Source organism: Phocoena sinus, chromosome 20, assembly GCF_008692025.1.
Source record: "Phocoena sinus isolate mPhoSin1 chromosome 20, mPhoSin1.pri, whole genome shotgun sequence".
NCBI lineage: Eukaryota > Metazoa > Chordata > Mammalia > Artiodactyla > Phocoenidae > Phocoena > Phocoena sinus.
In genome coordinates, this window is record NC_045782.1 from 39,804,060 (window position 1) to 39,824,484 (window position 20,425).

Here is a 20,425-nt window from a genome sequence, read left to right on the forward strand (position 1 = left end):
CCGCAGGGAACGCTGGGAGATGTAGTCCGCATTTCCTTTCACAAAGAGTGCGGCTCCCGGCCCAAGGGAAAGGGCGGGGCAGGCGAGAAGAGGCCGTGCTTTCCGATTGGCTGAAGCGTCCGCGTCCGTTGGGGCTGGAAAAGGCTGTGAAAGGCTCGAGGCTGTGCTGGGAAACGAGCTTTCCTCAGACTTGAGGCCAGGAGGACAAGCACACGGAAGGGGACGAAGAGTCCAGGGTGTGGCAGAAGACTCTGAAGGGAAGCTAAGGGGGACGGATCCAGTGAGACGTCCGGGGCAACAAACAAGGTTCTGAAAATGGACCGACCCGTGAGGCCAAGATTGGCCTCTCTCAGTGACTTTCAGTTTGGAGCTGTTGCCACAGAGACAATCGAAGACGCTCTGCTCCACTTGGCCCAGCAGAATGAGCAAGCCGTGCAGGAGGCTGCGGGCCGGATGGGCAGCTTCAGGGAGACCCGGATCGTGGGTGGGGATGTAGTCCGGGGAGCTGGGCTTATGGGAGGCTGGGGCACCGCTCTTTGAGCCACCGACCTTGAGATTCAGTGTCCCTTATTCATTCAAATAAGTTTCGTTAGTACCTACTCTTTGCCAGGCGCTGGGGGTACAGTGGGGGTACGCTGGTACTCACCAGCACCCTACCCTTGATTTCAACACGTATAGGGTACTAATTCTCCCTGCTTCCTGGGTTAGAAAGATGAACGAGAGAGCTAGGCCCCGCTTTCAAACCATGTATATAATCTTTGGAGGATATTAGGACAAATCTGCAAATGACTAGGTACAAGTATGGTTCGATAAGTGACATACCAGGTAAAACACGCTTTTATGGGGATTGAAAGGAGAGATGGAGTGAGGTGGGGGTAGGATGAATTAAGGAGTCCTCCAGGCATCGTGGCATTTGAGGTAGACCCTGAAGGAAGGATAACATTTTGGCTGGTGAAGGTGGTGGGTATGGACCGTCTTCCTCCCATCCTTCCTTCTTTCCTTCCTTTTTACCGTATCTCTTTCTCTTTTTTTTTTTGGCCTTGCCGGGCGGCTTGTGGGAGTTCCCGACCCAGGGACTGAACCCAGGCCTCCGCAGTGAAAGCGCCGAATCCTAACCACTAGACCACCAGGGAACTCCCGGGACCATGGTTCTACTAAAAGGGGATAACATGAGTCAAGCTATGGAAATAGGGACATTTTGGGTGAATGTGGGTACCATGTCATCCAGGTTGGCCTGAGCCTGTGGAAGAGTAGTTGAAATCCAGACCAGAAAGTGGTTTGGAGACGTTTCACGTGGAACTTTGAATGCCAAAGTGAGGAGTTTATACCTGACTTAATAGGAAAACAAGAAGGCACTGAGGGTTTTTGTTTTTGTCTTTTTTTTTTTTTTCCATATGGGAGTGATATAACTGTAACTTTTGCCTCAGAAAAAATTATTTTGGCTGTGATGTAAAGGATGGACTGGAGTAGAGAGAGATGGGAGGTAGGAAGACCAGTGGAGTCTTCATGAGTAGTTTTTTAGGTGATAGGGCAGAGGGAATGACAAGGGAGGATGGATTAAAAACATTTCAGAGGTAGAATCTAGGGTTCTGCAATGGATGAATTTTAAGGAGTGAAGAAGGCGAAGATGACTATGCCAAAGGGTTGAGCCTAGAAATATAGTGGTGCCATTAAGAGAAACACACACATACATTAAAATAAATAAAATGGGAGGAAATGTGACTTGTTTGGGAAAGAAAATAGCTTTGGTTTGGGATCTACTGAGTTTCAAGTACTTGTGGGACATCTAGAGGAAGGTTTCTAGCAGGTTGTTTAAAGAGTAAGAAGAGAGGTCAAACTAGAGATAAGGGTTTGGGAGTTCTCTCCAAAATGATACTGTTGAAACTGTGGTACAGGATGAGCTCCTAGAGGGAGAGAAGAGAAGCGGGTCTAGTACAGTTCCTTGGGAGACATTTTGTGTTCAGGAAAGTGGAGTAGGAGGAAGAGTCATGAAGGAAATAGATGGAATGGTTGGGGAGTTAGGAACAGAACCTAGAAACCTTTGGAAGCAAGAGGAGAGTTTCATGGTCAGCAATTTCAGATACTTCATGGATATGAACACCAGGAATGACGATTGCAAGAGGGCCATGATATTTAACAATTTGGATGTATTTTCTGACTTTTGAGACAATCATTTCAGCAGGCTGTAAAAAGTAGAAGCCAAATTGCAGAACATTAGGGAGTGAATGATGAAGTGGAAGCAGCAGGTGTAAGCTAGGCTTTCAAGGAATTTCACAGTCATGGAAGCTAGAGAGATAGAGCCCTAGCTTAAGAGAATAGAAGGGGAGGGTCTTTTAGTTAATAGATCTGAGTATGTTTGTACGGAGGTGGAGCCAGTAGCAGGAGAGAGGTGTAACCCTCATCCATCCCACCTAACCAAAACTGTTTTCTTGGCAAATTAAAATGGAAAATAGAAACAATTGCCCAGATGATTCAGATCAAAAACAAAATAAAACCAAACAACTATACACACACACACACACAGGAAAACAAAGAAATAAAACCGAAGTTCCAGCAAATAAAAGGACTGGCTAATAACACACATTATGTGTTCTAGGATACTTTGCTTACTTGCTTAAACTAATTATCTTGTTCATTGGACACTGTTAGCAGAGCTTTGGCCTCTGTAATGATAAGGTTTTGCACTTGTAGCTATGTGTAACCTGTGTCAAGTAGATTGTTAAACTGTCTTGTGCTAGCTTAACTTTTATAGATTGTTTTTCCTCTAAGTCACATTTTCTCTGACGACATATGGTAATGGAAATTTGACTATATGTAATTCGTTGCTGATCAATGCTAAAAGTTCCTAGTTCTGCAGGAGCTTTGAGAACGAACGTTTATCCTTGTTTCCACCCTCTAATGATATTGCTAACTAAATAGAATTCTATCTGGGGCTGTTCTTTCAAAGAGAAACACAGGCAGCCTAAAATCTTGCCAAGGTATCTTACCCTTCCCACCTTCCCAATGACTTCCCCCACCCAAGTTGGGCTATGTTCCCTGATTTAGGGGATGTTGCTTCCAAACAAGCCACTTCAGAGTAACAAGCTTGCTCCTGGGGAGAGGCTTAGCCACCACAGATACACCCAACAAACTGGTGGTGGAGAAGTGGTGTCCAGCTGTAAGGTGAATTGTGTTTGTAAAGCAATGGGAGTTCTCCAGTGGGTGGTTACTAAACAAACAGTGTTATAAAGAATATCAAAGCTCCAGGAGGGACCTTTCTGTTCCTATCAACATTCCACTGAAAACAGAATATAGGGGTTAGGGTTTTTATCCATCCAAAATCTCTCTTGAAGCTGGAGGTTCCCAGCATGGTGTAAAGGCCAACTAGACCAGCTGGTTTGTTTGTGTGTAGCTGGCCAAGCCTTTTATCAGCTGAGACCCATAGGAAGGCTCAAGGGGCCCTGAGGGGGCTCAGTAAGCCTTTGTTTTTGCACGCAGTCAGCCTCCTTTTCATGCCTCTCATTTGCCTATTGGCAACAAAGGGAAACAGGTTCAGCTTGGGTTGTTTCCGTCTCATCTTTCTCACCTCCTGACCCTCTTCCCTGGGCCCCATCATGGCTTTTACACGACGCCAAGAGTTCACAGAGTCGTTTTGGTTGCACCTTGTGAATTAAGCTCTTCTTTCCTGTTTTGGCAGAGTTTGTTTTTCTCCTGTCTGAACAATGGTGTCTGGAGAAATCCGTGAGCTACCAGGCTGTAGAAATCCTAGAAAGGTAAAGCCCTGAGCATAAGGCCTTTGTGAGGGGTACCTCTCAGAATGCCTAATGTACCCAGACCTTTAAAAAAAAAATGCTAGTTGCCCCTTACCGTGAGACCTGGTTTGCACCCTCTTTTTCTTGCAAATGTAAAATTTTTTAGCCAGCGATTGATATTGGAGAGGATAAGATGTAACACGGTTTGAAGCACAAACTCCATTTAGTCTGAGTGTGGATTGTTTCCTTTCCCCTTTCCCTTCTTTATAGGTTTATGGTTAAGCAGGCAGAGAACATCTGCAGGCAAGCCACAATCCAGCTGAGAGAGAAGACAGGGCCTCAGAATTGGAGGGCTCTGAAAGAGCGGCTTTTCAACAAGTTTATCCTGCGTCTTGTGTCATGTGTTCAGCTGGCAAGCAAACTTTCCTTCCACTACAAAGTAAGGAGCTGGGGTTGCGCATGGGCACCTGAGTGTTAGAGAGAAACCAGTTCATCCAAAGGTGGCTTTGAGAAACCCACTCCTAGGCTAGGTGATACTACTCATGCAGAAATTCCAGAGTGTAATTATGCTTCCTAAGCATACCTCCTAAACACACACACACGGGTCACACAGAAGCAGTTACTAAATAGTCTGAAGTTCTGTTCCCAAAGTATAATTGTTGGATGGATGCCATCATTCATACAGGTCACCTTTCCTCCCCTTGGACTCAAGGACAGTTAAGGTGCCTGAATTGCCAACATACCTATTAGTATTAGAGGCAACCTATTACATTTATAAAGGCTAAAATGTTTCCACATCACTGTGCGATGTCTGTATAGTATCATTTATTCAACAAATAGTTATTGTCTTCTATGGCCAGATGCTGCACTAGGTGCCATGGCTACAAGAGTAAAAATATTGTTTGTGCTCTCAAGGAATTTATTACCTGATGGGAGAAGACACACAGGCTAATAATGTGAGCAAGTGTTCTGATTAGTGTAAATACAGAGGGCTCTGAATAGACCTAATCAGCCTTGGAGAGTCGAGGAAGTGTATTTAGAGAAAATGACTTCTTGGGGGAACAAACAACAGAACATTTATTCATTATCTTCCACCTGTTGTTAACCTCTGTCTCCACTCCCATCTAGAGATAAGCTTCTCTCAGTTCTGCCTTTCTTTGAGATTAATCAAACATTTTTAATAACTCTTTTCTTCTATTAACTTACAGTAATGCATTATTGTTATCCAAGAATGTTTCACTGCCTGTACCCTCTAGTATAAGTTGAATACAAATGGTGAGGGCAGACATCTTTGCTTTTTCACAATCTTAGGGAGAAAGCGTTCAATATTTCACCATTGCAAGTGACGTTAGCTGTAGGATTTTTGGTAATGCACTTTTTAATTTTGGTTGTGCTGGGTCTTAGTTAGTTGTGGCAGGTGGGCTCCTTAGTTGCGGCTCACCAGCTCCTTAGTTGTGGCAAACGAACTCTTAGTTGCCACATGCATGTGGGACCTAGTTCCCTACCAGGGATCCAACCCACGTCCCCTACATTGGAAAGCAGATTCTCAACCACTGCGCCACCAGGGAAGTCCCTGGTACTTGCACTTTAACCAATAGAGAAAATGACTTCTTGAAGGGGAGGGTGGGGGAGATGGGTGGATCCTAAGGAAAGAGGGAGAAGAGGTAAGGAGAGCAGTGGGGGTGTTGGGGGTGAGGAGGGAGATCCAGATACAGGAAAGAGCATGTGTAGAGGCTTGGACAGCATGTGGGTTTGGGGAGTGCAAGTAATTCTATATGACAAGTGTAGAGTGTAAGGGGGAATTACCAAGAGAGAAGATGAGATAAAGGCATGGGCTGGATTGTGAAGGGCTTTGTTTACTATGCCAAGATGTATGACCTCTATTCTGACACCCTGCTCTCCCTTTCACTCTATTTTGGTTTTCTTTGCTCAGATAATCAGCAATGTTACAGTCCTGAATTTCCTCCAGGCTCTAGGGTATCTACACACTAAAGAAGAACTGCTGGAGTCAGAGCTTGATGTTTTGAAGTCCCTGAACTTCCAAATCAATCTGCCTACTCCCCTGGCATACGTGGAGATGCTCTTGGAGGTTTTAGGTACTTTATTAAGTGTGTCGGGCATGTGGGTTGGAGTCTTCCATAGAAGGCAGTAAAAATGTGCCTAGGGGTTTGAGGGCAGTGGGCAGAACCTGCCAATGAGGAACAGCAGGAAGCGCGCACTGACTGAGGAAAGTAGTTTCCTCTAGTACTTGTCAGGGAGACAAACACCAGTCTCGGCACCTGGCTTCTATTTGGCCTCATTAAGCACTCTCTTATTGTAGCATCAAAGAGTTGACTTTGTGGAGAGGCACGAGGTGAGAGGGGAACAAATACGCTCCAGGTGTATATATACTGTAGCTGGAGATTTTTCTACCTCTCCCTTTGTCCTTTAACATCGACCTCCAGCTACAGAGGTTTCTTACAGTAGAACATAGCAACCAGGAAGCACATTAGCAGCTCAACAGCTTTGTGTCACATGACAACTGAGATTATGATCAGAGCAGAGGTACCTAATGCTCTTTACCATGCGCATACTCCACCTAGGATACAATGGCTGTTTGGTGCCAGCCACACAGCTGTATGCAACCTGCCTGACCCTACTCGACCTAGTCTATCTTCTCCATGAACCTGTATATGAGAGCCTGCTGAGGGCTTCAATCGAGAACTCCACACCCAGTCAGCTGCAAGGGTAAGGCAACTCCTTTATTGTAGGCTCCTACCAGAAACAGGGAGTCAGTAACATACCACAAGAACCTGGGAAATGGAATTTACCTAGCAAGGCACCCGGTCCACAGATAACCTGCATGGGTTATCTCGATCTAATTAACATCCAATACGTTGTTTGGTTGGATGACTGAGCCCGGTCAGCAAAACCCTAAAGGCTTTTACTTTTAACACTTAAATGACTTCTAGTAATTAACATACGTTCATTCCTAGCTCTTCTTTTATAGCTGCTTATAATTTGAGATTACTGAACTGCTTTTATAGCCACTTAGGAAAAAAAGCCAGTCACAGGGTTGCAACTTGGACAAAAGTGTTTGATTACTGTACAGTCAGACTGGTAAAAAGCCTCACAGTTACATTGTTAGGGAGACAGACGGAACAACTAAAGGTCCGTAAGCCATTCAGACAGGAGGCTCATGTTTTAATCCGTTGAGTTGGGGGAGGTTGGAAGAGGGAATCAATTAGCTATTATTTGACCATTTCTTTCCATCTATAAAAATTCCATGATCAACATAAACAACTCATAGTTGAAGTCCCATAACCCTAGGATTTGGAAGATCAAGTGTCATTCTAGCTCCAAAATTAATATGGTTTTAATCACTTAGGGAAAAGTTTATTTCCGTGAAGGAAGACTTCATGCTGTTGGCAGTAGGAATCATTGCAGCAAGTGCTTTCATCCAAAACCATGAGTGTTGGAGCCAGGTATGCACCACTGAGCAGGACCAGCATGGTCAGAATTCATTTAATAGAAAGCATTCTCCCCTCAGTTAAAGGAAAACAGAAGACAAGCTATAAAAGGTAAGGATTAGGATGAATGAGCAGGATTTGGGAGGGAAAAAACTATGGTGGGACTGAAAAATGTTCTCCAGTTTTCCTCTTATGAAATTGGAAATGGAGGCCCAAGTTCAGCTTGTTCATTTCCCATTATGATGATAATCTGCTACTATGTTAAAGTCCAGTAAGTGTATCCTCCCAAATAGAAAAAATGTCAAGACCCAAATATCCCTCTCATATTTCACAAAACTTATCTCCAGCAGAGGGAAATGTCTACCAGAAACTTTCCATGCTAACACTATCAGGGCAAAGGTATCCTAGTGCAATTTGGCCATTGGCAAACGCTGGGATCTGGATTTAATCTTCTCTGTAAGCTCAGAGAAATGAAAAAATTTACATTTGGCTTGAGAAAACAGCCCCAGCAATGTGTCTGTGCACTAACACATGTTTATTTAGTAATGAGAAATCTGTCTCTGTTTCTGAAGGTTGTGGGGCATTTGCAAAGCATCACTGGCATTGCCTTGGAGAGCATTGCTGAACTCTCTTATGCAATCCTGACTCACAGCGTGGGAGCCAGCACTCCAGATCGACAGCGGCCTGTTCCACCCCACCTGGTGGCCGGAGCACTGAGGGCTGCGACTTCTCCAACACATGAGGCAGGCGGAATCCGCCCAAAATAAACAGCCTTCTGTCACTGCACTCATCTCTCCCTTTCCTTACTTTCATACTCAGCGTACAGAAGTTCCAAGTATCTTCTGAGCTGTGTTTTATATTCCAACTTGATGCTTATTTTTCTGCACCAGAGAAAGAGTTAAGGTGAATAAGCGTGTCCTTTTCGTTGTACCAGACTGAAAATGTCCAAGAGCTGGGACAAGATATTAGAATATGAGTGAAATTCGTTTATTTTTGTTTAACAAGATATTTATGGCTTTCCTTTAACTGTTCATTAAGGGAGAACATCAGACATGGAGATTAGTATTAACCAGGGGCTCAAAAACTGAGACCATCTGGGTGACCTTGACTGAGCATCAAGGAGGTAGCCTTTATTTCCCCTTAAAGTTAAATATCTCTGTTCTGTTACTGAGAGCTACACAAATAGGGCTTTCTCTACAGCTGTCTACTTTTCATTAGAGTCTTTTTAAAAAACACCCATCTCTAAACATGTTTCAGCAGACTTTCCACATACCTGCACTTGAACTCGATTCTCCCAGAATACAAAGTACTCTATTCTAGTTAAAGAAAAACCCAACAGTACACCTCCGGGCAGTTATCAGACTGCAGTAAATCTTTTATTACAAATAATTAAATCTCTCCATAAGGTCTCAAACAGTATCAAACACATTTTCATATCTCTAACACAGAGCAGAGCAGGCATTCAGTACTAGAACCAAGTGAGAAGTGTTAAATTTCAAGCTTCTGATCACATCACATGGTGACCAAAGCTTACGTGTCATTTTCTCACGTTATCCAACTGTGCATCTCACACATCTTGTAGTCTCAGTGGAGACAAAGGTTTCTATTTCATATTCTAAGTGCAGGAAGTTGAGAGAGATAAAATCCAGTGAAAACACATCAATCTCAATTCAACTCAGTTTAAAAAAAAAAAGCAAACTTAAATTAGTTGTTTTGCGGGGACAAAGGGAAAGGAAGGCATGGGGTTAAGAGTCAAAACTGTGATAAAGGCCAGTTGCTATACATGGCATGTTGTAGCTCTGGAAAGTATCTGTTATGTTTTAAAATAAAGTGGCTTTTGTGGATTTTTTTTTTCTTTTTTGGTATTGTAAACAGGTGCTGTTTAATAGTACCCGAATTTAATTTAACACTTTTTTTTTTTTTTTGCAAACAAAACAAAATTTAAAGCCTTTAAGGCAAACAAACCACTAAGGAAAAAAGCAAGTCATTTGTTATAAAACTGTGAGGATACCCAAGCAAGACCCCACTTAAGATTCGTCAGCATGAACTTGAGAGCTTTTGTCCACTGTTCCTCAGAGTTAAACTGGGTTTTGATGGAATAGGAGCCACCGCTGCCTCCTGTGTCTTCAATCTTGCCTTTCTCCACATCCATCCTGCAAATGAACACAGCAGAACTCATTAGTAACTGAGATCCGAGTTAAGTCAGTTCAGGCAAATGGGCAGGGACTTGATCATGGGACCATTCACGTCATTTTATCTACTAAAGAACTCTTGGCAAGGAATGGTAGTGTATTTTGGATTTGCTTGAAAGCCCAATATCAGGAAGGCTGTCACAAGAGCCTCATTGTCATTGCGGAGTACAGGGACAAGACACACACCCAAACAGATGAGAAGCCTGGAGCAGAGGGTAAGTGACGGTTACAGTACTCCTCACTGTTTTCCTAGGCATTCCTCACTTATGGGGAGAGAAGGGAGGCAGAAGAAAAGAAATGCTTTGTTTTGGGGTGATGGAAGCAGCTCAGCCTTACTGTGTTAACTGAGGTGTCCATCCATCTCTGGGCTCCTCCAAAATTTGATCAAAGGAAGCATTCCTGTATATTTCCAAGGGTGTAAGGGAAAAACCTCCCTGAAACTGGAGAGCAGGCTTGAGCTCTGCAGCAAGAAAATCCCCCACACCATCTAAGTCAACATTCTTTTTCTCCAGGGACCAGGTGGTTACATTCTGTCCTGTTTGCAGTGTTGCATCAGTCTCTGCCCATCAGCGTCAATGTGATCTTACTCCATTTTCTGCTTTCCCACTATATGTACTAGTTTTGCCTCCACTCTACTGTCCCTTCAATTCTGCTCACTCTGGTCCTACTCTAGGTTCACTCAGCACCGGGGGATACTGACCTGTAAGGAAGACAAAAACGTGTCTCGCCTTTCTCAACCTCTTCTTTGAACTGCTGCACACAGTCCAGGAAAGCCACCATTGCATGGTCAAACTTGTTGTCCCAGAAAAACCGCAGCCCCCCAGAACAGTACAATGGCAGCTCCTGCCCGAGAAAAGAGAACTGGCTATAGCTGTGGCCCTAACACAGGTTACCAGAGATTGTTCCCAATCCCATCGATCTCTCAAGTCATGTTATGTCTGTATTCCACTGGCAACAGTAACCTTGGGCAAATAACAATGCACCTAAAACTGTTTCACCATCAGTGGAAATGTATTAAACATCTACCGCACAGTGATGCCTTCCCCGTCCTGGTGCACATATTCTGCTCTGATCTGCCCATATCCCTTCTCAACAAACTGTAAAAATTTAATTTTCTTTACAGGCCCCAAAGAGCTAATCCTGAACTAGACAGGACACTGAACCAGACATTGGCTCAACATGAGATATCTCAGTCTAAGAAAGAAGCTAAATAATGCCATTATCAAAACTAAACCATTTCGTTAGAAGGTAAAAGGATTCTGTATTCCAGTGAAAATGGACCTTCCTGGGTACCTTAGATTTGTCTGTCAGAGACTCCAGATACGAATGGTTTCCATAGGGAACAAGTCGATACCTAAAATGGAGATGCAGACAGAGATGGAAATAGGACTCCTAAAGTGATTACTGGGATGTTATAACCCAGTGATTTTCAGTCTTCAGCTACCCAAGAACCTCTATTATTATTTCCACTCCTCTCTCACCTCCCCACGGGCTCCATGTTTCCCAAACAAACTACATTTATTAGATAATTATCTGGGGGCCTTTTATGAATGTATGTCCTGGTTTAGATTTAGAAACAAAAACTGAAAAACAGCTTTAGGAACACTAGGTTATGGAGACAGGAAGTTGGGGACCACTGCTGTGGTCGTGCAGTTCAAGGACTGCTCAATCATTGGAAAGGGACTGTGGTGAGGGGAAAACCAGAAGCAGACAGTCTCCATGGACAGAATACTCCCAGTTCGTTGGGAGCAAGGGCTCTTGCCATAGTGGACAAGAGTACCAGGTAGGAGATACAGATTATATCACAGACACACCACACTCAAGAAAGGACTACATTTCTTACCTCTGAAATTTCAGACCCATCTTATTGGCCAGGGCATGGAGCAGCAACACTGTCTGGCCCCAAGCAGCGTTAATCTCATTCCATTCCACGGGAACACTGGGCAGGCGACCAAGTCTGAAGTTATTGATTGTGCCAAACTGTCCACTGTGCCTACAGAAGAAGGGCAGGGAAAAATACAGATAGAATTTAAGACTTAGCAAATTCCGAAATTTCCTGCTCTCACCTAAAACCTGCCATAAATCTCTCTCCTTATCTCCAGATTCATATACCCAAGTCCTACTTGGTACTTTAAATACATGTCTAAAACGTGAGTCGTCTTTCTCCCTGCTGCTCAGACACCAAAGTAGAAACCTGGGCATCACCCTTGAATGCTCTCTCTCTCTCAGCTCCCTTCCCCCCAACACCACCAAGCTCTGTTGATTCTACCTCCTAAACCTCTCAAATCTGTCCACTTCTCTTCAGACTCAATGCTACGACTCTACCCTCTCCTGTTTAGATTCCTACTGGCAGGTTTCCTTACCAACAGTCTTGCCCTCTTACCCCAAGTCATTTCTCACATTACAGGTAGAGCCATCATGCACAAATGCAACTGTACTTATGTCACTTTCCTGACTAAAATGCTTCAGTGGCTCCCACTGCCTTTTGGACAAAGTCCATATCCTTAATGAGGCCTACAAGATCCTTTAGGAATTGGTAACGCTCCAGTTTCATATCCTGTCATTCTCTGCTTCACCCTCAATCTCCAGTCACAATAAGCTCCGTTCAGTTCAGCTGGAGGTTACCACTCCCACTTTCCTCTGTTTCTTTGCACGTGATGTTCTCTCTGCCAGGAACAACCCCCCTCCTCTGCAGACTTATACTCCATATCTCAGCTTAAACATCAACTTCCTCTGGGGGAATCATTCCATGCAGCCTCCTCAAATTGGGTAAAGTGCCCTTATGTGTTCTCACAGCACCCAGGGTTCACCGTGACCCCACTGTATTACAAGTGCCTGTTACCGAGCCATCTCGCCCAAGCAAAATGTATATTGCTTGCTGTTGCCTTCCTAGTGCTTAGCACAGTGTCACCACAGTAGATGCTCAAAAGATACCATTTGAAATGGATAAAATGTCAAATCAATGAATAAACAAATGACCCCGGGGGGCAAGAAATCAGCACCAGGCAGATGACCAGATTTTCACGTAGCTGGAGAGCTCCAATCTTTCCCTTTCCTTGGAAGAATGGAAGTCACCAAGCTCTAGAATTCCAATCCCCTGATTGTGCCTATCCCATCACAAGGAGTGAAAGAAACCTAGATGGGGTGAAAATGACACAGACCCCCATTCCGTGGGAGGTGGGCACCCTGGGGTAGCGGCCAGCAGCTAACGTCCAGGTTGTGGTGCTTCCCAGACGCTCCTCACCCTCCAACCCTCATTACCAAATGTGGAAGGTTGCGTTAAAGACGTTGGTTTTCTTCAGCTTGTCCAGCTGCATCTGGGCATAACGCATCTGGTTTTCTACACTCTTCAGCTCATCATCCAGTTCTAGCTGTTGTCGTTTAAATTCACTATATTCCCTTTGATACCTGTGAACAGCCAAGGGGACCATTAAAGGCTGTTTGGGGGCTAAAATTTCTCTCCCACCACCCCCCTTAATGATTTCTTCTAGTGATTATGGTCACTTCTAGTTACAGCATCTTTTACATTTGGCAAATATCCCACTCAAAGGAACATACTTGCCCTACATGTTTTGCCTGGGAGGGACAGAAATGTCTCAAATTCCAGCTGCCCATATGGAAAACGGGGAGGAAAACAGGACTCTCCCAAACCAGGACCAGACACCTCTTGGATTTCTGATCTTTTCCAGAAACAAAGTGAGTTAGTCAATGGTGGTTTCTTCCCCGAATTGGCCATAATTGAGCGTCTATCACTTCACCTCTACATCCTTATTGACTTTTAAATGGTTAGTATACATCATTTCTAATGGAACTTGTTACACTATCCCATGAAAAAATTAACTTTGTTCAATGTCTTTCACTTCCCCATCCGTAGTTACTGTGGACACTGTCTCCTCCACTAGACAGAGGGTTCTCTCAGGTCAAGAGCACCAATGAAATTTTTCAGCTGGAAAAGAACGGAGGCCAACAGGCTCATCTTTCCAGAGGAGGAGGCCGGGTTCAGTGGCTGACTCACCCAAATGAGCCCAGGTCCCTACAGGACAGAGCTGTGCCTAGAGGCCTGGTTCTCGGCTCTCTATTTAACCAACGCTTGTGCCACTTAATCATGCTGACCCTTCATACGTAATCCTCCCCACCAACCTCTAGAAACAGGGCCTGGAAACAATATGCAGGATCCAGAGCAGACATGCTGCTGAATGACAGCTCACTGCTGTTTACAAACTAATCAGACACATTCAGCTGGAAGCCACTTCCACTTCTGGAGCCTTGAGGACAGGAAGATAGAAGAACAGGGTGATCACTCACTGAGCTTCCTCCTGATCCAACCTCTCAGCCTCAGCCTGGACCTTCTCGAGATTTTCTGCCACTATCTGACGGTTCTTTTCCACATCTTCCAGCTCTTGGATCAGCCTCTCCTCCTCTAATGCCAGCTCCTTTAGCTCCATCTGGAGCTGCTCGCTGTCATCTTCATTCATTTGCTCTAAGATTTCCAAGCAGCGTCTGCCAAGGACACAGGCAGGGAATGCTTACCAGAGGGAACCTGTTATTCCTTTTATCTGAGTGAAGCACAGCCCTTGGGTAAGGGCCATGCAGCCCCAGAGCAGTGAGAGCTCTAAGATTCAGAGCTCCATTCCCGGGCCCAGGCTCTGGAGGTACTCACTTGTAGTTCTGACACTCGTTTTCAGTGACGTTGAGCTGAGTGTCCAGCTGGTCTAAAAGAGTATCTGTGCATTCCTCACACAGTGGGTGATCCACATCTGTCTGGCCTGACATGATGTCGAAAAGGTCCCCAGTGACCTGGAAGTGTGGGAGAGTCAGGGTAGGGCCTACCCCATGCTACCTGCCCAGACACCCCCTCTACCAGCCAGGCTCACTGCCTGACAGCAGCATGAGGCAGACTTGCCTTCAGCCTTCGGCTGAGGTTCTCCATGGTGCCACCGTCGGATGCCTCCCCGATCAGAGTGAAGCTGTTGGCACTTTCTGTAGACATCATCCTGCAGACAGCCCCCCGCCCACGGGCCACATGAGGGAGCAGAGAGGCCTCCTCCACCTACTGCAGTACCAGTGGCAGAGACTCTCAAGCACCGGCTGAGGGGCCTCAAGGCACATACCCACTCCTAGCCCAACTGACCTCCCAAGGGTACCTCTCTCCCAAGGGAAGGCCATGCTGGTCTTCCACAGGGACACTCAGCACGAAGGTTGGCCTGGACGGACTAAGGGGGGAGACGGGGCATCAAAAACTGATATGTGTGTGTCTATAGTAGAAAAGGAAGGAGAATCAGGAAAGGCCATTTCTTAATATTACTACCCCTTGCCAGCCACCTTCACGTGCATCAATAACTAAGAACCTGAACATCTAACAACATTTGCTATCTTAAAACTTTTCAAGGGCCCACCTCTTTTATTAGTCAATCACGCTCTCAACTTCTCTCAGTTCCTCATCATGAGAGATATTGTCCCTTCCCACTGTGTGAACGGCTACAGGAAAAACTCCATCAGCACTGGAGAGTGATGGGCCAGGTATAAGGGAATATGTCTTTTCTGGAAGAGCCAAAAGGCTACGTGATGATCCAGCGTCATCAACTGGCTCCAGGTCTCAATTCTGGGTTTAATTAAAATTCTACTGGCCTTTGGCAAGGAACAGGGGGCTGAGGAGTAGTAGGCACCTGGCTGGGGGGATGAATCTGCGAGAGACACCATCCTGGCGAGTTTCAATAAATGGCTCCTGGGGAGGAAATAAGAGAGCATTAGAATCCTGGCAGCTTAGAGGTGGAGTCTGTTTCCCCAGTGGCCTCAGAACTATTTGGCTTTACCCTTGACTGATAACCACAAGACTTGAGAAACCACAGAGACTTAAGAAATGGGTGTTATATAGCCAATCCTTGGATACTTGTACTAAGAAAGGACCCTTGGTACAGACAAACCCCAAGTCCCATTTGATTTTTTGTGGGGAACAGCGTTTCCTAACTATGTTATACTCTGTTATATTTGCATTTACCAGTCACGGTAGGGGAGAGAATGCCCTAAATCATGGCACAAGGAAAAAGCCAGAGCAGACTGCAATGAAGTTTACCATGGCATAGAACAAAGTAGATACTTTATGTTTTCCATACTTTGATATAATTTATATGTGATCAAAATCTTATGACATTGATCTCTGACAATGACAATTATCACTCATGTTATCACGTTTAAAAAAATTACACATTCTCTAACACTGACAACCCTTTCTAGCTAGTGTAATCACACAATTCAATGTCCAAACCAAGATACTTTTGAGACTAGAGAGGAGTGGATATTAATAATTAGCTAGGACAACACCAGGTGAACCAGGAATGCCCTGGGATGACCTGTGCATCCAGGTCATCCCATCTCCCACCTATAATGGCTTATAATTCCACTTCAAATAAAGAAGAGCCTCTCTTCACATTTTTGAATGGATGTCTCATTCAGCAACCCTGTGACCTCAGGTGCAACTTCTGTGTCTCCAATGATCCACAGTGGCCTGACCATGCAGAATGTCTCAAGTTAACCAGAAATTCAAAACATCTGGGGGCTCTAAGAGCACCAAGTGCCCTGCAGAAATCCACTTCGCATTCCAGTGTTTTCATACCTCTCCTGAGTTAGCCTCTTCCTCCTGGGTCTCTCCTGGTTTCACCTGGGCTGTGGCAAGTAATGGAGCTAAGAGCAAGGAAAATATCGAAGCTTTCAGAAAGAGTCTTCTCAAAGCAGAAGCATGTATGACAGTATAAGAATCAGAAATATCCTCCATCTTTTTCTTAAAGTACAATTTATACAAAGAAGAATCTGTTGTCTTTTTTCCCTTACACCCATTAAATCGGATTAAGGGATTGTTAAATTTTTTCCAGTATAATGGTACGATTATGTCTTTAAAGACACACCTTACCTTTCAAAAATACTTACTAAAATATTTATGGTATTTATATGTTTCGGATTTGCTTCTAAATAATTTGGGGTTGGAGGGGAATGGATGGGGCTATAGATGAAAACATGGTTAAATATGGATGGATAGGGCTTCCCTGGTGGCGCAGTGGTTGGGAGTCCGCCTGCCGATGCAGGGGACAAGGGTTCGTGCCCCGGTTTGGGAGGATCCCACATGCCGCGGGGCGCTGCGCCCGTGAGCCATGGCCGCTGAGCCTGCTGCTCCGCAACGGGAGAGGCCACGGCAGCGGGAGGCCCGCGTACAGCAAAAAAAAAAAAAAAAAAAAAATATGGATGGATAATTTTTTTAATTAATTAATTTTTGGCTGTGTTGGGTCTTCGTTGCTGTGTGCGGGCTTTCTCTAGTTGCGGCAAGCGGGGACGATTCTTTGCTGTGGCGCACGGGCTTCTCATTGCAGTGGCTTCTCTTGTTGCGGTGCACGGGCTCTAGGCACGTGGGCTTCAGTAGCTGTTGCACGTGGGCTCAGCAGTTGTGGTTCGCAGGCTCTAGAGTGCAGGCTCAGTAGTTGTGGCGCACGGGCTGTCGCTCCGTGGCATGTGGGACTGCCCAGACCAGGGCTCGAACCCGTGTTCCCTACATTGGCAGGTGGATCCTTAACCACTGAGCCACCAGGGAAGTTCCTGTATGGATAACTGTTGAAGCTCAGTGATGAGTACACGGGGCTTCATCATAAACTTTGAAGTTTTCCATAACAAAAGTTAATATCCCCTTTCCCTCAGAATAAGTGGGAAGGAACATGAGAGAACTTTCTGGGAAGATGAAAGCGTTCTACATCACAATGGAGATCTAAGTTACACGAGTGCATACATCTGTCAAAAACATACAGCTAAGGGGAATTTCCTGGCGGTCCAGTGGTTAGGACTCTGTGCTCTCACTGCCAAGGGCCCAGATTCAATCCCTGGTTGGGGAACTAAAATCCCACATCCCACAGGCTGCGTGGCATAGCTAAAAAAAAAAAAGCTAAGATTTGTAATGTATAAATCTTGACAATTAGGGACTTCCCTGGTGGTCCAGTGGTTAAGACTCCGCACTTCCACTGCAGTGGGCACGGGTTCCAGCCCTGGTTGGGGTACTAACATCCCACATGCTGCACGGCGTGGCCAAAACCCAAAAAACTTGACAATTAAAAATTGTCAATTCATGACAATTTACCTTAAAAAAAAGGAAGTAAAGAGCAAAGTAATTGAGTGGAGATGGGAGGTGAATGGAGGTATAGAGAAAACAAGAATGGCAGGATGTAGCTAATTGTTGAAGCTGGATGATGGATACAAGGGAGTTCACTATGCTATTCTCCTGACTGCATGTTTGAAATTTTTCATAATAAAGTTTAAAATATATTAAAGAGATAATTCCCCTCAGAAAATAAAAATCAGGTATTAATAATAATAGTTAATATTTATTGAGTACTTTTCCCCAGCATATTCTTAAGTATTTATGGTCTTTGTCATATTTGATCCTTACAACTACCTTGAGATTGTTTTACATTTTACAGATAAAGAAAACCAAGAGACCAGGGTCAAGAGACGTGAAGTAACTTGCAAAAAGTCATTCAGCTAGTAAATGACAGGATTTAAATCTAAGTAGGCTAACTCTAGACCCATGAGCTTATTTTAACTGTCTATTCAGTCTTTTCTTTTTTTCTAGCTTCATCTCACTTCTTGGGACTTTGAGACTCTGTTCCTCTACTTATCAGCTGTTGGCCACTGGGTGAGTCACTTAACCTCTCTAAGCCTCAATTCCTCATGGATAAAATGATAATTTTACTACTACTCCATAGGCGAGTATAACTGTAGTACTCCATAGGAGTTAAAAGTAATGCATGTAATGCACTTGGTATATGGCAAGTCCTCAACAATTGCCGTTTATTTTTAAATGTACCTATTCCTTTACTCTGAAACAACAGAAGCAGAAAACTAAGGACCTTTCCTTGCTATAGAAAACTCTCAGAAGCACACAGTGTCAAAATTCTTTTATGTTCTCGATAAGAAAACAAGAAGCCAGAGAGACTACGCGACTTCTGAGGCTCACAAGGCGTGTCTGTGGCAGGCTATGTGCAGTCTTTAAGACCTTCATCTCCAAAGCTGCCCACTTTCAACGATCTTGACCACCCTCTTTCTAAGGGTCTCGCTGACCTGTGAGCTCCTGGATGGTGACACGGTCCAGGATCTTGAAGCTCGTGTCCAGTTTCAGGGGCTGGCTGCAGCGCTGACACACGAAGCTCACCTGCATGGTGCTGCTGGATGTCTTAGACCCCTCCATCCCTGCGGCGGTGGAAAGGAGCCGATGTTAAAGAGAATCGGCGGCCTTGAACCCCCGGCCCGGGGCTACCACCAGCCTTACTATTATGGTGAAAGGGTAAAATCTCCGCCCGCACCGTTCCCTGTAGGAGCGGTAGGATACCAGGCAGACCTTCTTCCGGGGTAGCCCCGGCAAAGGCAGTTTACAGTTCAAAGTCAGGGAGGGTCTGCAATAGGGGCCGTGAGGGTTCCCAGGTTCCCTTCTAAGGTAGCGGTTCAGCCCCCGACGCTCTTCATCTCGGGACCCGGAGCCCGCCACCCTGGTCCGGCCTACCGCGGGGGCACTGTGGCCTCGGGTCTGTCCGGGCGCGGGGCCTCCAGCACTGCCATCGCCCAGCCCCAGCCTTCAGCTACTTCCCGATCGGCCAGCGGAGGACTTCCGCCATGACCGGACGTGACGTCACGACGGCTGCAGCTGCTCTGGGAGTCAATCCCGGTCCACTCGCTTCCGTCTGGCTGCCACCTCTAGAGGCTGAACTGGGAATTGCGGCAGGCGTCGGCCGGCGGGCTGATGTTGCGAGGGCAAGTGGAAGGACCGAGTTGGGGGGGAGTCAGGACACTCTCCCGTATTTTAATGCAGTGACTTTTCTTCAGATTTGTCACTTCTGAGCGGAGCCACTTTCATTATTCACCGCTGTGTCAGTTTTTAAAATTTCTCGTTGGGAGAGCTGGGCGCCCTAGAGAGTGGTAGACACACTTGGAGGGGAAAGTGAGGAGGTAAACTTTATTTTTTCATTTTAGATTTTAAAATTTCAATTATAATTAGGGAAAGCCGAACACTTCAGATATTGAAACGTATTATGAAATTATAAAGCTAAACCATTTTTGTCTTGGTGCAGGAATATCAGTGGAACAGACTAGAGTTCAAAAATAGACCAAGTATACAGGGGGATTTAGTATGTGATAAAGCTAGTATTTCAAATCAGTGGGGAAATAAACTACTTAATAAGTGATGGGTGGGGCCAAAGAGCCATGTAAATGGTGGTGAGCTGAATCTTCTACTTCACTTTTTGAAGTTAGTCACAAATTTCAGTGTCAAAAATACAATGATTAAAGGTACTAGATGAAAGCATGAGTGAATATTTTTTATAATCTTGAAGTAGAGAAGGTCTGTCTAAGCATGACATGAAAATCAGAAGCTGAAAAGGAAAATACTGAATTGTACTAAAAAATTAAAACTTTCTGAACTATCAAAGACACTGTAAAAAAATGTTATGAAAGAAAAATATGGAAAATAGTTGCAGCTCATAAGAAAGAAGGTAAATTTTCTTAATATACAGAAGTCTATTCAATCAATAAAAATACCGATAGGCCAGTAATGAAATGGGCAAAGAATATGAAAAAGCTCACAGAAAAACAAATGGTTGATTGACAAAATTAAAAGGTATTTCATTTTACTTGTACTTAAGTCAGTGAAAATCAAACAAGTCAGGCAGCATTTCTCACTTATGAGATCATAAAGGCTGAACCAGTTGATAACATCGAGTGTTGATGAGCAGTTGGGGAACTCCATGCGTAAACTAGCATAATCTTTTTGGAGGTCAGTTTGGGAATGTCTTTCAAAAATTTTAATGTTCATAGTCTTTGATTCATAAAATTTCTTTCTAGGAATTGTCCTCATAGATATGCAAGTGATCAAATATAGATGTACAAGAAAGTTCACGGCTAAATTTCCTTCAGTAATAGGGATTGTTTAAATAAATTATGGTATTGTTCAATCAGCAGAATACTATGCAACCATTAGAAAGAATGAAGTAACTTGCTTTTTACTTGGTTCATTTGACTACTTTGA

At 44.6% G+C, this 20,425-nt stretch overlaps 2 protein-coding genes across 6 annotated transcripts; one reads left to right on the plus strand and one right to left on the minus strand.

Annotated features, from left to right (window-relative positions):
- The first annotated feature begins 112 nt into the window (after positions 1-112).
- Positions 113-9,153, plus strand: CNTD1 (cyclin N-terminal domain containing 1). Of its 2 annotated transcripts, none has more exons than XM_032615460.1 (7): positions 113-484; positions 3,677-3,752; positions 4,002-4,170; positions 5,665-5,827; positions 6,314-6,458; positions 7,099-7,195; positions 7,753-9,153. In XM_032615460.1, exons 1-7 carry the CDS (start codon positions 316-318, stop codon positions 7,945-7,947), a joined length of 1,014 nt encoding a protein of 337 aa, XP_032471351.1. In that variant the 5' UTR covers positions 113-315; the 3' UTR covers positions 7,948-9,153. The 2 variants fall into 2 exon arrangements, with proteins under 2 accessions (XP_032471351.1, XP_032471353.1); XM_032615462.1 differs by having other exon boundaries at positions 175-484; positions 7,099-7,291; positions 7,753-7,832.
- Positions 8,535-19,037, minus strand: BECN1 (beclin 1). 4 transcript variants are annotated; one of them, XM_032615454.1, is made up of 13 exons: positions 18,908-19,032; positions 18,469-18,597; positions 15,986-16,053; positions 15,039-15,097; positions 14,276-14,366; positions 14,033-14,169; positions 13,678-13,872; positions 12,634-12,780; positions 11,216-11,365; positions 10,666-10,726; positions 10,073-10,215; positions 9,709-9,771; positions 8,538-9,333 (listed from the first exon to the last, which is right to left on the minus strand). In XM_032615454.1, exons 2-13 carry the CDS (start codon positions 18,593-18,595, stop codon positions 9,165-9,167), a joined length of 1,410 nt encoding a protein of 469 aa, XP_032471345.1. In that variant the 5' UTR covers positions 18,596-18,597; positions 18,908-19,032; the 3' UTR covers positions 8,538-9,164. The 4 variants fall into 4 exon arrangements, with proteins under 4 accessions (XP_032471346.1, XP_032471345.1, XP_032471344.1 ...); XM_032615453.1 differs by lacking the exon at positions 9,709-9,771 and adding an exon at positions 14,517-14,585; XM_032615455.1 differs by lacking the exon at positions 9,709-9,771 and having other exon boundaries at positions 8,535-9,333; positions 18,908-19,037.
- Between the last annotated feature and the right edge of the window lie 1,388 nt (positions 19,038-20,425).